The sequence below is a fragment of the Notolepis coatsorum genome (genome assembly GCF_963971535.1).
Source record: "Notolepis coatsorum genome assembly, chromosome: 4".
NCBI classification, from domain to species: Eukaryota; Metazoa; Chordata; class Actinopteri; order Aulopiformes; family Paralepididae; genus Notolepis; species Notolepis coatsorum.
The window spans coordinates 22,547,251-22,564,241 of record NC_140168.1 but is presented as its reverse complement, the minus strand read 5'-3'; the positions used below and the strand labels follow the sequence as shown (position 1 = coordinate 22,564,241).

Genomic DNA, 16,991 nt, shown 5'->3' with positions numbered 1-16,991 from the left:
GAACCAAATGAGAATATCAATACATTTTTTTTTATCTTTCACTGTGAATAACACCATGTTCAAATTGACCAGACCTGAAAAATCTAAGCTAATTAATAGATGGAAGATGATTAAACAGAAGGTTTTGTAGATACAGTACTGAATTCTGCCATCCGGACACATGCAATTTGAAATATGATTATAGAATATCAGGCATAAAATGGTTATGCGATTAAAATGCGATTAATTAGATTAATTAATTACAAATCCTGTAATTAATTAGATACATTTTTTTAATCGCCTGACAGCACTAGTAATAACATATAATAGAATCCAATAGAACAACATTGTGCAATAAAACAAGTAAACAGAGTAGGGCATATCGGTATATGTACATAAGTTATTTACAGAGCATGGTAGGACATGCTAGGTCCTGTGGTGATTTGATTTGATTTGATTTGATATTTTTTATTTTCGTGTCTTACATACAGATGTATGCCCAGCCCATATGGGCTTACAAGACACATAACAATAAGTATATAATAATATACTTTACAAATTACTTAACACATGACATAGACCAAGATGGCCATAAGAAAATACAAGAAAATACAGTTAAACATAATATAACACAAGCTGTACTCAATGTAAATAAACAGAAAAACAAGGTGAAATCAAATACAATTATATAGGATACAGTGTGTTTTGTCTCAGGTGCCATGCCTTCTCCAAAAATCCTGCAAAACCGAAGATGTCCTCCACAAAAAAGCAACTCAACATACAACTCTCAGACTGCCAAAACAAATCTGGGTTTACAATTTGGATTTTTTCAAATAAAGCCCTCCTCAAAGCGGTGTACAAAGGGCAATAAAAAACAAACTAGGTCCTGTGGTAGTGCAATACACTGTTAGCTACGGATGAGGCACTGGGTCTTTCTGTACATGCTATTTTATACAATCTCAGGTTATACTATACTATTCTTAAAGTGACCTTTCCTTAGTGGCCATAAGTGTGGGCGTGTGCAGCATGAGTGTGTGCTTGCTCATGTTAAAGTGGCTGCTAGTGTGTGAGTGTGTACAGTGTGTGTGTCGTGTGTGTGCTCATGTGTGCTTGTGTGTGGAGAGTTCAGTGATCAAGGCTCTGATGGCCTGGGGGAAGAAGCTGAGTCGAAGTCTCTCTGTCCTAGTAGCTGGTGTTCGCAGGCGTATGCCTGACCTCAGCAGCATGAACAGGCTGTTGTTGGGGTGGTGAGGGTCTTTCATTATTCTGCAGGCTCTGGATTTGCACCTCTTGTTGTATAGAACCTGCAGGGGTGGTAGTGCAATACCCGTGGTACGCTCGGCTGAGCGCACCACTCTCTGTAGGGCCTTCTTGTCCTGTGCCGTGCTGTTTCCATACCAGGCAGTGATGTTTGCAGTCAAGATGCTCTCTACAGCTCCGGAGTAGAAGGACTGCAGTATCTTCCCAGATACTCTGAACTTCCTTAACTGTCTCAGGTGGTAAAGGCGCTGATTCTCTGTAGGGCCTTCTTGGCCTGTGCCGTGCTGTTTCCATACCAGGCAGTGATGTTTCCAGTCAAGATGCTCTCTACAGCTCCGGAGTAGAAGGACTGGAGTATCGTCCCAGATACTCTGAACTTCCTTAACTGTCTCAGGTGGTAGAGGCGCTGCTTCGCCTTTTTTACGACTGAGTCTATGTGTGTTGTCCATGTCAGATCCTCTGCGATGTGGACCCCCAGGTACAGGTAAAGCTGCTCACCCTGTCCATGGTAGCCCTGTTTATCCTCAGTGGTGTGTGTGTCTCCTGCTGTCTTCTCCTATAATCCACGATCAGCTCCTTGGTTTTACCAATGTTCAGGAGCAGGCTGTTGTCCTGGCACCAGCGTTCCAGTACCTCAACCTCCTCCCGGTATGCCTTCTCGTCGTTGTCCGAGATCAGCCCCACCACCACTGTGTCGTCCGCAAACTTCACTATGGAGTTGGAGCTGAACTTGGCCACACAGTCATGTGTGTATAGTGAGTACAGCAGGGGGCTCAGAACACAGCCCTGGGGGGACCCGATGCTCAGGGTGATGGTGTTGGAGGTCTGATCCGCCACCCTGACCGCCTGGGGCCTTTCACTCAGAAAGTCCAGTATCCAGGCGCTCAGAGCAGAGCTCAGACCCAGCTCGATCAGCTTGTCCACCAGTCTGGTGGGGACTATGGTGTTGAACGCTGAGCTGTAGTCAATGAACAACAGTCTCACATAGCCCCCCTTCTGACGGTCTAACATTGGACCAGCCTGCAGAGTTCAGCATTATTAATACTATAAATATAATAAATATATTACAATTGATCATTTACAATTGAGCCATTTTGTTACTTTTTTATTTTGTAAAATGTGGCATGAATATTAAGTACATGAATATTAAGAAGGATTTATCAACAACCATATAACAAGGTGAAATTGTGTGAATAAAAAATGTATTACACCAGTGCACACAGTGAGAGGAAGCATTGTTTTCACTCCTGTCTGTGATTCTGTCTGTGTATCTGTTATACCAGCCATACAGTAGCTCCTTCCGTTCTGATCCAGTTTGGGTGAAATGTCACACATATTGTATAGGCCAACAATTCTCAAATATGTTTAAAATCAATCAACGACAAGTATTATATTTTAATTAATTTCCATCATTGTCAATTGAAATCAATATTAAGGGTAAACATGAACGCACAAGGGTGATGCTACACAAAGCCTCAGCTCTGGTAATAAGCTCTCTGGCAAGAGTTTACAATATGGAAATGACAGAGTGACCTTGTAATGTAGTTGATACACCTAGCTTTGGTTTTAAAATCACTTAATCTCATATATAAATATGCATTTATTTTCTTTTTCTTTTTACAATTCTACATTTTGTAAAATGTCTTTGAGTAAAATGTGTCTCAATATACTCTCTCTTCAGTCCAGCAGAGAGCAGCTTCACTCCTGCATCCTGCAGGTCGTTGTCACTCAGAGGTATACAGGTATCTCAGACTGGAGGAGGTAGAGCTGAGAACTGAGGCCAGAGCTTCACAGGATCTCTCTGAGAGGTTACAGTGCCTCAGCCTGAATGAAGATGGATGGGAAGGAAACCAGAACCCAGCATGTAGGAAATATTTCATTATTTATACAGGTAAAAAGTAGTGAGTAGTCATTAAACTAACCCTAACACTCAGTAGAGCAACTGATTTACAGAGTGTCCTGTCCTGCAGCAGAAATAAAATATATAGAATGTAAATAGAAAATAGAACGAAGATGACATATATATTTTTTTAATTGTCTTGGGAAAGAAAGGATGAGAAAGCACATGAATAAAATGTGGCATGAATATTAAGAAGGATTTATCAACAACCATAGAACAAGATGAAATTGTGTGAATAAAAAATGTATTACACCAGTGCACACAGTGAGAGGAAGCATTGTTTTCACTCCTGTCTGTGATTCTGTCTGTGTATCTGTTATACCAGCCATACAGTAGCTCCTTCAGTTCTGATCCAGTTTGGGTGAAATGTCACACATATTGTATATAGGCCAACAATTCTCAAATATGTTGCACATATAATGTAGGCCAACAATTCTCAAATATGTTTAAAATCAATCAACGACAAGTATTTTAATTTAATTAATTTCCATCATTGTCCATTGAAATCAATATTAAGGGTAAACATAAACGCACAAGGGTGATGCTACACAAAGCCTCAGATCTGGTAATCAGCTCTCTGGCAACAGTTTACAATATGGAAATGACAGAGCGAACCTTGTAATGTAGTTGATACACCTAGCTTTGGGTTTTAAAATCACTTAATTTCATATATATAAATATACATTTTTTTTTTTTACAATTCTACATTTTGTTACATTTCTTTGAGTAAAATGTATCTCAATATAAAACTGACCTGAGAGTCTCCAGTCTACAGTGTGGACTCTTCATTCCAGCAGAGAGCAGCTTCACTCCTGAATCCTGCAGGTCGTTGTGACTCAGGTCCAGCTCTCTCAGACTGGAGGAGGTAGAGCTGAGAACTGAGGCCAGAGCTTCACATGATCTCTCTGAGAGTTCACAGCCATCCAGCCTGAATGAAGATGGATGGGAAGGAAACCAGAATGAACCCAGCATGCAGGAAATATTTATTTATTTATACAGGTAAAAAGTAGTCAGTAGTCATTAAACTAACCCTAACCCTACTCAGTAGAGCAACTGATTTACAGAGTTTCCTGTCCTGCAGCAGAAATAAAATAATATAGAATGTAAATAGAAAATAGAACGAAGATGGAAATTGTCTTGGAAAAGAAAAGATTTATTAACAACCATAGAACAAGATGAGGTTGTGTGAATTATGAATGAATTACACCAGTGCACACAGTGAGAGGAAGCATTGTTTTCACTCCTGTCTGTGATTCTGTCTGTGTGTCTGTCTGTACCAGCCATAGCTCCTACAGTTCTGATCCAGTTTGGGTGAAATATCACACATATTGTATAGGCCAACAATTCTCAAATATGTTTAAAATCAATCAACGACAAGTATTTTAATTTAATTAATTTCCACCATTGTCCATTGAAATCAAGGGTAAACATAAACGCACAGGGGTGATGCTACACAAAGCCTCAGCTAGACTCTGGTAATCAGCTCTCTGGCAACAGTTTACAATATGTAAATGACAGAGTGAACCTACTTGTAATGTAGTTGATACACCTATAAGCTTTGGGTTTTAAAATCACTTCATTTCATATATAAATATACATTTATTTTCTTTTTCTTTTTACAATTCTACATTTTGTTAAATGTCTTTGAGTAAAATGTGTCTCAATATAATACTGACTCGAGTTTCTCCAGTTTACAGTGTGGACTCTTCAGTCCAACAGAGAGCAGCTTCACTCCTGAATCCTGCAGGTCGTTGTCAATCAGGCTCAGCTCTCTCAGACTGGAGGAGGTAGAGCTGATAACTGAGGCCAGAGCTTCACAGGATCTCTCTGAGAGTTCACAGAGGTACAGCCTGAATGAAGATGGATGGGAAGGAAACCAGAATGAACCCAGCATGCAGGAAATATTTATTTATTTATTTATTTATACAGGTAAAAAGTAGTCAGTAGTCATTAAACTAACCCTAACCCTACTCATTAGTACAACTGATTTACAGAGTTTCCTGTCCTGCAGCAGAAATAATGGATATAGAATGTAAATAGAAAATAGAATGAAGATGAAAATTGTCTTGGAAAAGAAAAGATTTATCAACAACCATAGAACAAGATGAGGTTGTGTGAATTATGAATGAATTACACCAGTGCACACAGTGAGCAGAAGCATTGTTTTCACTCCTGTCTGTGATTCTGTCTGTGTGTCTGTCTGTACCAGCCATAGTTCCTACAGTTCTGATCCAGTGTGGATGAAATGTCGCACATATACTGTAGGCCAACAATTCTCAAATATGTTTAAAATCAGTCAACGACAAGTATTTTAATTTAATTAATTTCCACTATTGTCCATTGAAATCAATATTAAGGGTAAACATAAACGCACAAGGGTGATGCTACACAAAGCCTCAGCTAGACTCTGGTAATCAGCTCTCTGGCAACAGTTTACAATATGGAAATGACAGAGTGAACCTTGTAATGTAGTTGATACACATAGCTTTGGGTTTTAAAAGCACTTAATTTCATATATACAAAAATACATTTATTTTCTTTTTCTTTTTACAATACTACATTTTGTTAAATTTCTTTGAGTAAAATGTGTCTCAATATAATACTGACTCGAGAATCTCCAGTCTACAGTGTGGACTCTTCAGTCCAGCAGAGAGCAGTTCCACTCCTGAATCCTGCAGGTTGTTGGAACTCAGGTCCAGCTCTCTCAGACTGGAGGAGGTAGAGCTGAGAACTGAGGCCAGAGCTTCACAGGATCTCTCTGAGAGTTCACAGCCATCCAGCCTGAATGAAGATGGATGGGAAGGAAACCAGAATGAACCTAGCATGCAGGAAATATTTCATTATTTATACAGGTAAAAAGTAGTCAGTAGTCATTAAACTAACCCTAACACTCAGTAGAGCAACTGACTTAAAGAGTTTCCTGTCTGTGATTCTGTCTGTGTATCTGTCTGTATCAGCCCATAGCTTCTACAGTTCTGATCCATTTTGGGTGAAATGTCGCACATATACTATACTGTAGGCCAACAATTCTCAAATATGTTTCAAATCAATCAACGACAAGTATTTTAATTTAATTAATTTCCACCATTGTCAATTGAAATCAATATTAAGGGTAAACATAAATGCACAAGGGTGATGCTACACAAAGCCTCAGCTCTGGTAATCAGCTCTCTGGCAACAGTTTACAATATAGAAATTACAGAGTGAACCTTGCAATGTAGTTGATACACCTTCTTTGGGTTTACAAATCACTTAATTTCATACATATAAATATACATTTATTTTCTTTTTACAATTCTACATTTTGTTACATTTCTTTGAGTAAAATGTGTCTCAATATAATACTGACCAGAGTTTCTCCAGTGTACAGTGTGGACTCTTCAGTCCAGCAGAGAGCAGCTCCACTCCTGAATCCTGCAGGTTGTTGTTACTCAGGTCCAGCTGTCTCAGACTGGAGGAGGTAGAGCTGATAACTGAGGCCAGAGCTTCACAGGATCTCTCTGAGAGTTCACAGCCATCCAGCCTGAATGAAGATGGATGGGAAGGAAACCAGAATGAACCCAGCATGCAGGAAATATTTCATTATTTATTTATTTATACAGGTACAAATGAGTCAGTAGTCATTAAATTAACCCTAACGCTACTCAGTAGAGCAACTGATTTACAGAGTTTCCTGTCCTGCAGCAGAAATAAAGGATATAGAATGTAAATAGAAAATAGAACGAAGATGAAAATTGTCTTGGAAAAGAAAAGATTTATCAACAACCATAGAACAAGATGAGGTTGTGTGAATTATGAATGAATTACACCAGTGCACACAGTGAGAGGAAGCATTGTTTTCACTCCTGTCTGTGATTCTGTCTGTGTGTCTGTCTGTACCAGCCATAGCTTCTACAGTTCTGATCCAGTGTGGATGAAATGTCGCACATATACTGTAGGCCAACAATTCTCAAATATGTTTAAAATCAGTCAACGACAAGTATTTTAATTTAATTAATTTCCACTATTGTCCATTGAAATCAATATTAAGGGTAAACATAAACGCACAAGGGTGATGCTACACAAAGCCTCAGCTAGACTCTGGTAATCAGCTCTCTGGCAACAGTTTACAATATGGAAATGACAGAGTGAACCTTGTAATGTAGTTGATACACATAGCTTTGGGTTTTAAAAGCACTTAATTTCATATATACAAAAATACATTTATTTTCTTTTTCTTTTTACAATACTACATTTTGTTAAATTTCTTTGAGTAAAATGTGTCTCAATATAATACTGACTCGAGAATCTCCAGTCTACAGTGTGGACTCTTCAGTCCAGCAGAGAGCAGTTCCACTCCTGAATCCTGCAGGTTGTTGGAACTCAGGTCCAGCTCTCTCAGACTGGAGGAGGTAGAGCTGAGAACTGAGGCCAGAGCTTCACAGGATCTCTCTGAGAGTTCACAGCCCTCCAGCCTGAATGAAGATGGATGGGAAGGAAACCAGAATGAACCCAGCATGCAGGAAATATTTATTTATTTATTTATTTATACAGGTAAAAAGTAGTCAGTAGTAATAATAATAATAATAATGGATTGGATTTATATAGCGCTCTTCTCTGACTGACTGTTTAAACTAACCCTAACACTCAGTAGAGCAACTGACTTAAAGAGTTTCCTGTCCTGCAGCAGAAATAAAATAATATAGAATGTAAATATAAAATAGAACGAAGATGAAAATAATAAGAAAATTAAATTAATTAATCTTGGAAAAGAAATGATGATAAAGTACATGCATATTAAGAAGGATTTATTAACCATAGAACAAGATGAGGTTGTGTGAATTATGAATTAATTACACCAGTGCACACAGTGAGAGGATGCATTGTTTTCACTCCTGTCTGTGATTCTGTCTGTGTATCTGTCTGTATCAGCCCATAGCTTCTACAGTTCTGATCCATTTTGGGTGAAATGTCGCACATATACTATACTGTAGGCCAACAATTCTCAAATATGTTTCAAATCAATCAACGACAAGTATTTTAATTTAATTAATTTCCACCATTGTCAATTGAAATCAATATTAAGGGTAAACATAAATGCACAAGGGTGATGCTACACAAAGCCTCAGCTCTGGTAATCAGCTCTCTGGCAACAGTTTACAATATAGAAATTACAGAGTGAACCTTGCAATGTAGTTGATACACCTTCTTTGGGTTTACAAATCACTTAATTTCATACATATAAATATACATTTATTTTCTTTTTACAATTCTACATTTTGTTACATTTCTTTGAGTAAAATGTGTCTCAATATAATACTGACCAGAGTTTCTCCAGTGTACAGTGTGGACTCTTCAGTCCAGCAGAGAGCAGCTCCACTCCTGAATCCTGCAGGTTGTTGTTACTCAGGTCCAGCTGTCTCAGACTGGAGGAGGTAGAGCTGAGAACTGAGGCCAGAGCTTCACAGGATCTCTCTGAGAGTTCACAGCCATCCAGCCTGAATGAAGATGGATGGGAAGGAAACCAGAATGAACCCAGCATGCAGGAAATATTTAATTATTTATTTATTTATACAGGTACAAATGAGTCAGTAGTCATTAAATTAACCCTAACCCTACTCAGTAGAGCAACTGATTTACAGAGTTTCCTGTCCTGCAGCAGAAATAAAGGATATAGAATGTAAATAGAAAATAGAACGAAGATGGAAATTGTCTTGGAAAAGAAAAGATTTATCAACAACCATAGAACAAGATGAGGTTGTGTGAATTATGAATGAATTACACCAGTGCACACAGTGAGAGGAAGCATTGTTTTCACTCCTGTCTGTGATTCTGTCTGTGTGTCTGTCTGTACCAGCCATAGCTTCTACAGTTCTGATCCAGTTTGGATGAAACTTAAGAAACGCACAATTCTCTAATATCTTTCAAATCCGTCAACAACAAGTATTTTATTTGAATACATATCCACCCCTGTCCATTCATACCTCTGGGCACCAGATGCCCTGCCATACACACGTACAGCAAGCAAATGCAACAGGACATTCCCAGACTCAAATGCACTTTTTTTTTTTAAACAAAACATCATGCACACAAAGAGCTACAGTAGGACAACTCCATTCTCATCCGATCAGCTGATAAAGGTGGAGCTGTAGTTGTTCTTCACACTACACTGACTACCAAGCAGAAGCCATGTGACAGCTGATACCAGTACATGGCATGTATAGGTCGGTAGTACTGGGAAATTGAGCAACAGACCCTGTACATCCACTCGCAATATCATCAAACCGGTTATTGGTGATGCTCTCAAATAAGACAAGAAGCACCTTTATTAGCCCCTGTAGGGAAATGCAGGTGTCAAAGCAGTAACAGCAATAAGAATAAGACAAAGGAGAGGTACAGTTGGGAATAAGAAACAAAATATGAATTAAATAGATCAAGTAAACACAGGGCTACTTCCTCTTAAAATATCTTGAGTGAGTGACTAGGTGAAGCATATGAATACTCAATATAATCAATGAATAATATAAATATGTGTGTATGTACAGCCCACCTTGGAATAAATATACAGACCTAACACTATCCTAAGTCTACCCTGGTACAAATATGCATAACTCCATACTATCCCAGGTCTACAAATCTCTATCTGTCTGCTTTGGTATAAATACAGAACATAACTCTATTCTAAGTCTGCCTCAGTTCAAATTTTTATACCTCTAACCTAAGCCTGGTACAAATATAACTAACTATCCTTGGTCTATTACTGGCACAATATTATATATAACTAACCTAAGTCTATCCTGTGCAAATATACAGTACTCCATACTGAGTCAACCCCAATTTAGTATTTACTCCCACAAATCCACAGGAACAAAACCCAGCCTAATTCACTAATGTTTCCTCATAAGAAGTTCGAATTTGCATACAGAAATGCCCAGCCAGCTACTTATGAGGGCATGAAGGGCCGTGTGCAAACAGATTCAACTGCTCCTTATATCGGAAAGGAGAGATTTGCGAATGAATTAATAGTATTTATTATTATTATAATTATTTAAATCCAATACATCTCCCTGCTACACCTCTCAAACTTGTTCTACCTGTATATATACCTGCTACACCTCTTAACCTTGTTCTACCTGTATATATACCTGCTACACCTCTTAACCTTGTTCTACCTGTATATATACCTGCTACACCTCTTAACCTTGTTCTACCTGTATATATATACCTGCTACACCTCTTAACCTTGTTCTACCTGTATATATACCTGCTACACCTCTTAACCTTGTTCTACCTGTATATCTCCCTGCTACACCTCTCAAACTTGTTTCCACCTATATATCTACCTGCTACACCTCTCAAACTTGGTCTACCTATATATCTACCTGCTACACCTCTTAACCTTGTTCTACCTGTATATATACCTGCTACACCTCTTAACCTTGTTCTACCTGTATACACCTCTTAACCTTGTTCTACCTGTATATATACCTGCTACACCTCTTAACCTTGTTCTACCTGTATATATACCTGCTACACCTCTTAACCTTGTTCTACCTGTATATCTCCCTGCTACACCTCTTAAACTTGTTCTACCTATATATCTACCTGCTACACCTCTCAAACTTGTTTCCACCTATATATCTACCTGCTATACCTCTCAAACTTGGTCTACCTATATATCTACCTGCTACACCTCTTAACCTTGTTCTACCTGTATATATACCTGCTACACCTCTTAACCTTGTTCTACCTATATATCTACCTGCTACACCTCTTAAACTTGTTCTACCTATATATCTACCTGCTACACCTCTCAAACTTGTTCTACCTATATATCTACCTGCTACACTTCTTAAACTTGTTCTACCTATATATCTACTTGCTACACCTCTTAACCTTGTTCTACCTGTATATCTACCTGCTACACCTCTTAAACTTGTTCTACCTATATATCTACCTGCTACACCTCTCAAACTTGTTTCCACCTATATATCTACCTGCTACACCTCTTAACCTTGTTCTACCTATATATCTACCTGCTACACCTCTCAAACTTGTTCTACCTATATATCTACCTGCTACACCTCTTAAACGTGTTCTACCTATATATCTCCCTGCTACACCTCTTAACCTTGTTCTACCTATAGGCTATATCTGCCTGCTACACCTCTCAAACTTGTTCTACCTATATATCTACCTGCTACACCTCTTAAACGTGTTCTACCTATATATCTCCCTGCTACACCTCTTAACCTTGTTCTACCTATAGGCTATATCTGCCTGCTACACCTCTCAAACTTGTTCTACCTATATAGATGGAGTTGAGTGGGGATAGGGGGAGGGGTTGATATTACTGGTCACACCTCAGCCTCCGGAGAAGATGTCTTGAGAAATTCACTGTATAATAAGTTAATAAACTCCAACCCACACATTAGATCAAAAACAAAAAATTTAAACAAAGTACAATACCAAACAGGGCTTTTTTCCTAGAGGTCGCTATTTAACATTACATTACAGAGCATCTTCAGAGTATTTTTTTCAGAAATTACTTTCAGAATTTAATCAAGGAAATATTACCCAGACAGCACACCTAATTATCTAGAATAGATAGTATCTAGATAGAACACTTCATTTTCTACATATTATCTAGACAGAACACTAAATGATCTAGATATTACAGAACACTTATCGAGCTGTTAATTATCTAGATATTATCTAGACAGAACAATTCATTATCTAAATATGACAGAACACTTACAGAGCTGTTAATTATCTAGACAGAATACTTACACAGCTCTACTGCAGGCGTTGACCAATGGCAGCAGTCCCAGAAGACCCTCCTCTGATGTAGAATATTTCTTCAGGTCAAACTCATCCAGTTTCCTTTCTGATGTCAGGCAGAAATGGACACTTTTATTCAGCAGACAGATCATTTCAGCAGACAGATCATTTACAAAAACCAATCACCACTAGAGTCTCTCCACCTACTGTACATCAGCATCAATTCATTTAGAATTAATATTTAATTTACCAGTTGTAATGGGTCCAGATGCTTTGGAGGTTGATCCTGTCTCATCACTGACTGCTGGAGAACAAATAAGACAAAATAAGTAAGAACACATCTACACAGAACAGAGAAGAGAGCTGGAACACATCTACACAGAACAGAGACGACAGCTGGAACACATCTACACAGAACAGAGAAGACAGCTGGAACACATCTACACAGAACAGAGAAGTCAGCTGGAACACATCTACACAGAACAGAGAAGACAGCTGGAACACATCTACACAGAACAGAGAAGACAGCTGGAACACATCTACACAGAACAGAGAAGACAGCTGGAACACATCTACACAGAACAGAGAAGACAGCTGGAACCCATCTAGACAGGCTGACAAGAATACCTGTTTGTAGATCTGTCACCAGATCATTCCTGCCAACCAGCTTCAGTATCTCCTCTGTAGTCTTCAGAGCTCCATCAGGACCATAGGTCTGCACCATCACCTCCATCGTATCCAGTCTGATAGCGTTCTCTAGCCGGCATGTTGGGATGGGAATGTAGCCATGCCCTTTATCCTTCAAATAAAACATGAACTTCTTCAGCTCCTCCTCCTTCATGTCATCCAGAATGGCGATGAGTTGATGTGACACCATTGTTGATCACTGGAGAAACAGAGCAGAGCTTGTAAATGTTCTCATCTTGAGACCCAAACTGAGTCAATTCAGTATTGAGAGCTTGGATCCAAGCTCTTTCATTCATTCTAGTTTGTTGTGTCAATTTCTACGCTATTTTCTATCAACAATGCAGTCATTAGAAGTGTGCATGTTTGTTTGAATTATGACCAAGATGCATAATCTTAATGAATGAATTGGGCAATAAAGAATTAGAATCTGAATATATACTATGAGTAAAGTATAGTATAGTAACAGTATGCACCAGTATGCAGCACAGCTAGCTAGCCGTTGTGGACACTCACCTTTCCACAGCAAAACGGTCGGCAAGGCAACTTGGTTGAGAAATGCAGGTTTCAGTCTATGTGTTCTAGGATAGACAGTCTATCTATCCTGTCTGCGTCTATATTTATCATAGCCGAAGAGTGCAAGAGAGCTTCCGCATTTTGCCCTGATTGGCCCCGGTAACGCCCTCCAAATGCCCATTTTCTTTTCCCCCGCTCAGACGCCCAAATGGAATACATGTATATTATCGCGACGCGATTCACTCGCAACGCCATAACCTTATTTCCCTGTACATTGCAACGTTAACACAACGCAGCTGTCAACTGTACTTTACATATTATCCAAACGAGGACCACATAACGCCATAACACGCCATAATGTTATTTCCCAGTACATTGTAACGTTAACACAACGCAGCTGTCAACTGTACTTTACATATTATGGAATACATGTATATTATCGCGACGCGATTCACTCGCAACGCCATAACGTTATTCGGGCATTCATAAAATTGATTGAATGAAATTGATTGAATGAAAGAATCCTGTCTCAAGATGTGAGAGAATTGTTGAATATATATAGAACACAAATGTTCTAGAATGTTCTATTATGACATCATACTGTGACATAATGTTCTAGAATGTTCTATTATACTGTGACATCACAAATGTTCTAGAATGTTCTATTATGACATCATACTGTGACATCAGAAATGTTCTAGAATGTTATATTATGACATCATACTGTGACATCACAACGGAACATGTTTGAGTTCCATTTGAATAATATAAATAATTATGTATGGTAAGTAAGTAGTAAGTAAAGTTTATTTATATAGCACTTTTCACAGAGACAACTCACGAAGTGCTTTACATACAGGTAAGGCTGTCCCCGAAGCCTGTTTTTGGGATTAAAACTTCGTCAGGGTTCTTCGAATGGACGTTCAAACCTTCATTTTTTATAAAAGAATTTAAAAAAAAATGTATTCTCATATTTATTTTATAAATTTTTTTTTATATCCTCAAACTAAATCCTCAATTTGAATAAAGTGATTAATCTGATTAAATTAGTATTTTTTCTTTTATTAAATCAACTTTCCAGCCCCCTGTCAACTGTCAAATGATGTCAACTGTCAACCTGAATTAACATTCAGTATTCAATATGGTCTGATATTAACATTCAGTATTCAATATTGTCTGATTCAATTAACATTCAGTATTCAAGTAGAACAGCTAGCTAGCCGTTGTGGACACTCACCTTTCCACAGCAAAACGGTAAGGCACCTTGGTTGAGAAATGCAGGTTATCTTCTTCTTCTTATTTGAATTTCCGGCAGTGTAGACGCATCGTGGCGTATTACTGCCCTCCACAATTCTTGCTTCGCCCGCACTTGAGAAAGTTTACACTCCTCTTCTTCTTCTTCTCTTCTTCTTCTTCTTATTTGAATTTCCGGCAGAGTAGACGCATCGAGGCGTATTACTGCCCTCCGCAATTCTTTTTATGGGCTCTTCTTCTTCTCCTTCTTCTCCTTCTTCACCTTCTTTTTCTTCTTCTACTGGACCCCGTCATCAACTACATTGTCCATTGGAGTGCAGCTACTGCTGCTACTTCCTGTCTGAGCCCCCCTCCGCGGGACCCTCCTTGCCCCCTGCTATCTTATCCTGGGCTGCCCTCGCAGCCTTGTCCCTCGCAGCCCCCTCAGCCAATTCTTTACACACCTCCTTCCAGTCCAGACCTTCCAATCCCAGATGTTGAACCGCTATCCTAACAATCATCTTCACCATCTCTGTTCTACCCGTAACCTCTGCCATACCAGTAACTACCCCTGCCACGAAGGCCACAATACCTAATTTCTCCTCCCTTCCCCTGTCTCTTTCCCCCTGCTCTACCCTCACTGCCAAATGCCCTCCTTCAACCCCCTGCACCCTTTCTTGGCTACCCTGTCCTGCCCTGCTAACCGCCCCAGCATACGTCAACTTACCCTCCCTTCTCTCTCTCCGATCCGCGACCTGCTTCATCATCACCTCGTACCCCCGAAACGCTACACTATGCTCCCCACCACAACTACAGCACTTCAGCTTCACTCCCTATCCACATTTCCCATATTCATGTTCCCCGCCACACCTAGCGCACCTCATCCCCTTCATACACGTGGTAGCTATATGGCCAAACCCCTGGCACCTATAGCACCTAAGAGGATTATGAACAAATTCCCTAACCCTATACATCCTACGCCCTACTAACACCTCCCTAGGAACAACCCCACCCTCAAACGTAATCACTACCGTCCCCGTCACTGCCCTCTCCGCTCCCCTCTTCATCCTTGCTGCACTCTTAACTATGCCATTATGCCTGTCCTCCTTTAGCTCTTCCACCAGCTGCTCTACTGTAACCTCGACCGGTACCCCAACTATCACCCCCTTTCATCCCCCCCCCCTCTTCTCCCCTACTCTCGCCACCTTACTTATACCCACCCCCCCAATGCTCTGCATCTTCCTAGCCACCTCCACCTGCCCCTCACTACCACACCCTACGGCCAGATTCCCATCCCACAAAACGTTCACGTACTTTACCTCTCCTAATCGCTCGGCAATGAGTTTGGGCCACTCGAGCCTACCTACTTTCCTCTCATCCCTCTCCCCCTCAAGCCTGACCACTATATGGATCACTTCCGCTTTTGCCACATCTTTTCCTGCACCCTCGTCTCCCGGCCCACTTGAGCTATCGTCCCCCCCTTTTTTCCTCTTCCCCCCTTCTCCCCCCCTCTCCTCCCCCCTACTCTCACTATCCCCATCGCTGTCGTTCCTCTCCGTCCGCTTCTTCCTCTTCTTCCTCACCGTATCCCACCCCTCCTCCTCCCTCTCTTCTTTCTCCCTCTCCTCCCCTCTGTACTCCGACTGATCGCGAATATCGGTCGTTAGCTCCATTTGCCGTTCTTCCTCATCCTTCTTCTTCTTCTTTACACCATCCGACTCCTTCCCTTTGTCTTCCACCATCTCCGAGGCCTCCTTCTCACTTCCCTCTCCGTTATCGGTCGTTAGCTCCATTTGCCGTTCTTCCTCTTCCTTCTTCTTCTTCTTTACACCATCCGACTCCTTCCCTTTGTCTTCCACCATCTCCGAGACCTCCTTCTCACTTCCCTCTCCACACGTCACACCCCGAGGGGACACGAATTGTTGAATATATATAGACCACAAATGTTCTAGAATGTACTATTATGACATCATAATGTGACATCACAAATGTTCTAGAATGGTCTATTATGACATCATACTGTGACATCACAAATGTTCTAGAATGTTCTATTATGACCATACTGTGACATGTTCTAGAATGTTCTATAATGACATCATACTGTGACATCACAAATGTTCTAGAATGTTTGATTATACTGTGACATCACACATTTTCTAGAATGTTCTATTATGACATCATACTGTGACATCAGAAATGTTCTAGAATGTTATATTATGACATCATACTGTGACATCACAACGGTACATGTTTGAGGTCCATTTGAATAATATAAATAATTATGTATGGTAAGTACGTAGTAAGTAAAGTTTATTTATATAGCACTTTTCACAGAGACAACTCACGAAGTGCTTTACATACAGGTAAGGCTGTCCCCGAAGCCTGTTTTTGGGATTCAAACTTCGTCAGGGTTCTTCGAACGGACGTTCGAACCTTCGTTTTTAATAAAAGAATTTAAATAAAAAAATTTATTCTCATATTTATTGTATACATTTTTTTTTATATCCTCAAACTAAATCGTCAATTTGAATAAAGTGATTAATCTGATTAAATTAGTATTTTTTCTTTTATTAAATCAACTTTCCAGCCCCCTGTCTACTGTCAAATGATGTCAACTGTCAACCTGAATTAACATTCAGTATTCAATATGGTCTAATAT

The 16,991-nt window shown here is 39.7% G+C and overlaps 1 protein-coding gene across 1 annotated transcript; it reads right to left on the bottom strand.

Moving 5' to 3' along the window:
* Positions 1-2,963: 2,963 nt before the first annotated feature.
* On the bottom strand, positions 2,964-12,776 carry LOC311226448 (uncharacterized protein; the record flags this gene model as incomplete). The annotated part of the gene is made up of 9 exons (XM_084311874.1): positions 2,964-3,063; positions 3,894-4,067; positions 5,747-5,874; positions 6,518-6,616; positions 7,416-7,593; positions 8,443-8,616; positions 11,909-12,005; positions 12,150-12,203; positions 12,527-12,776. 9 exons carry the CDS (start codon positions 12,774-12,776, stop codon positions 2,964-2,966), a joined length of 1,254 nt encoding a protein of 417 aa, XP_084168000.1.
* Positions 12,777-16,991: the final 4,215 nt, after the last annotated feature.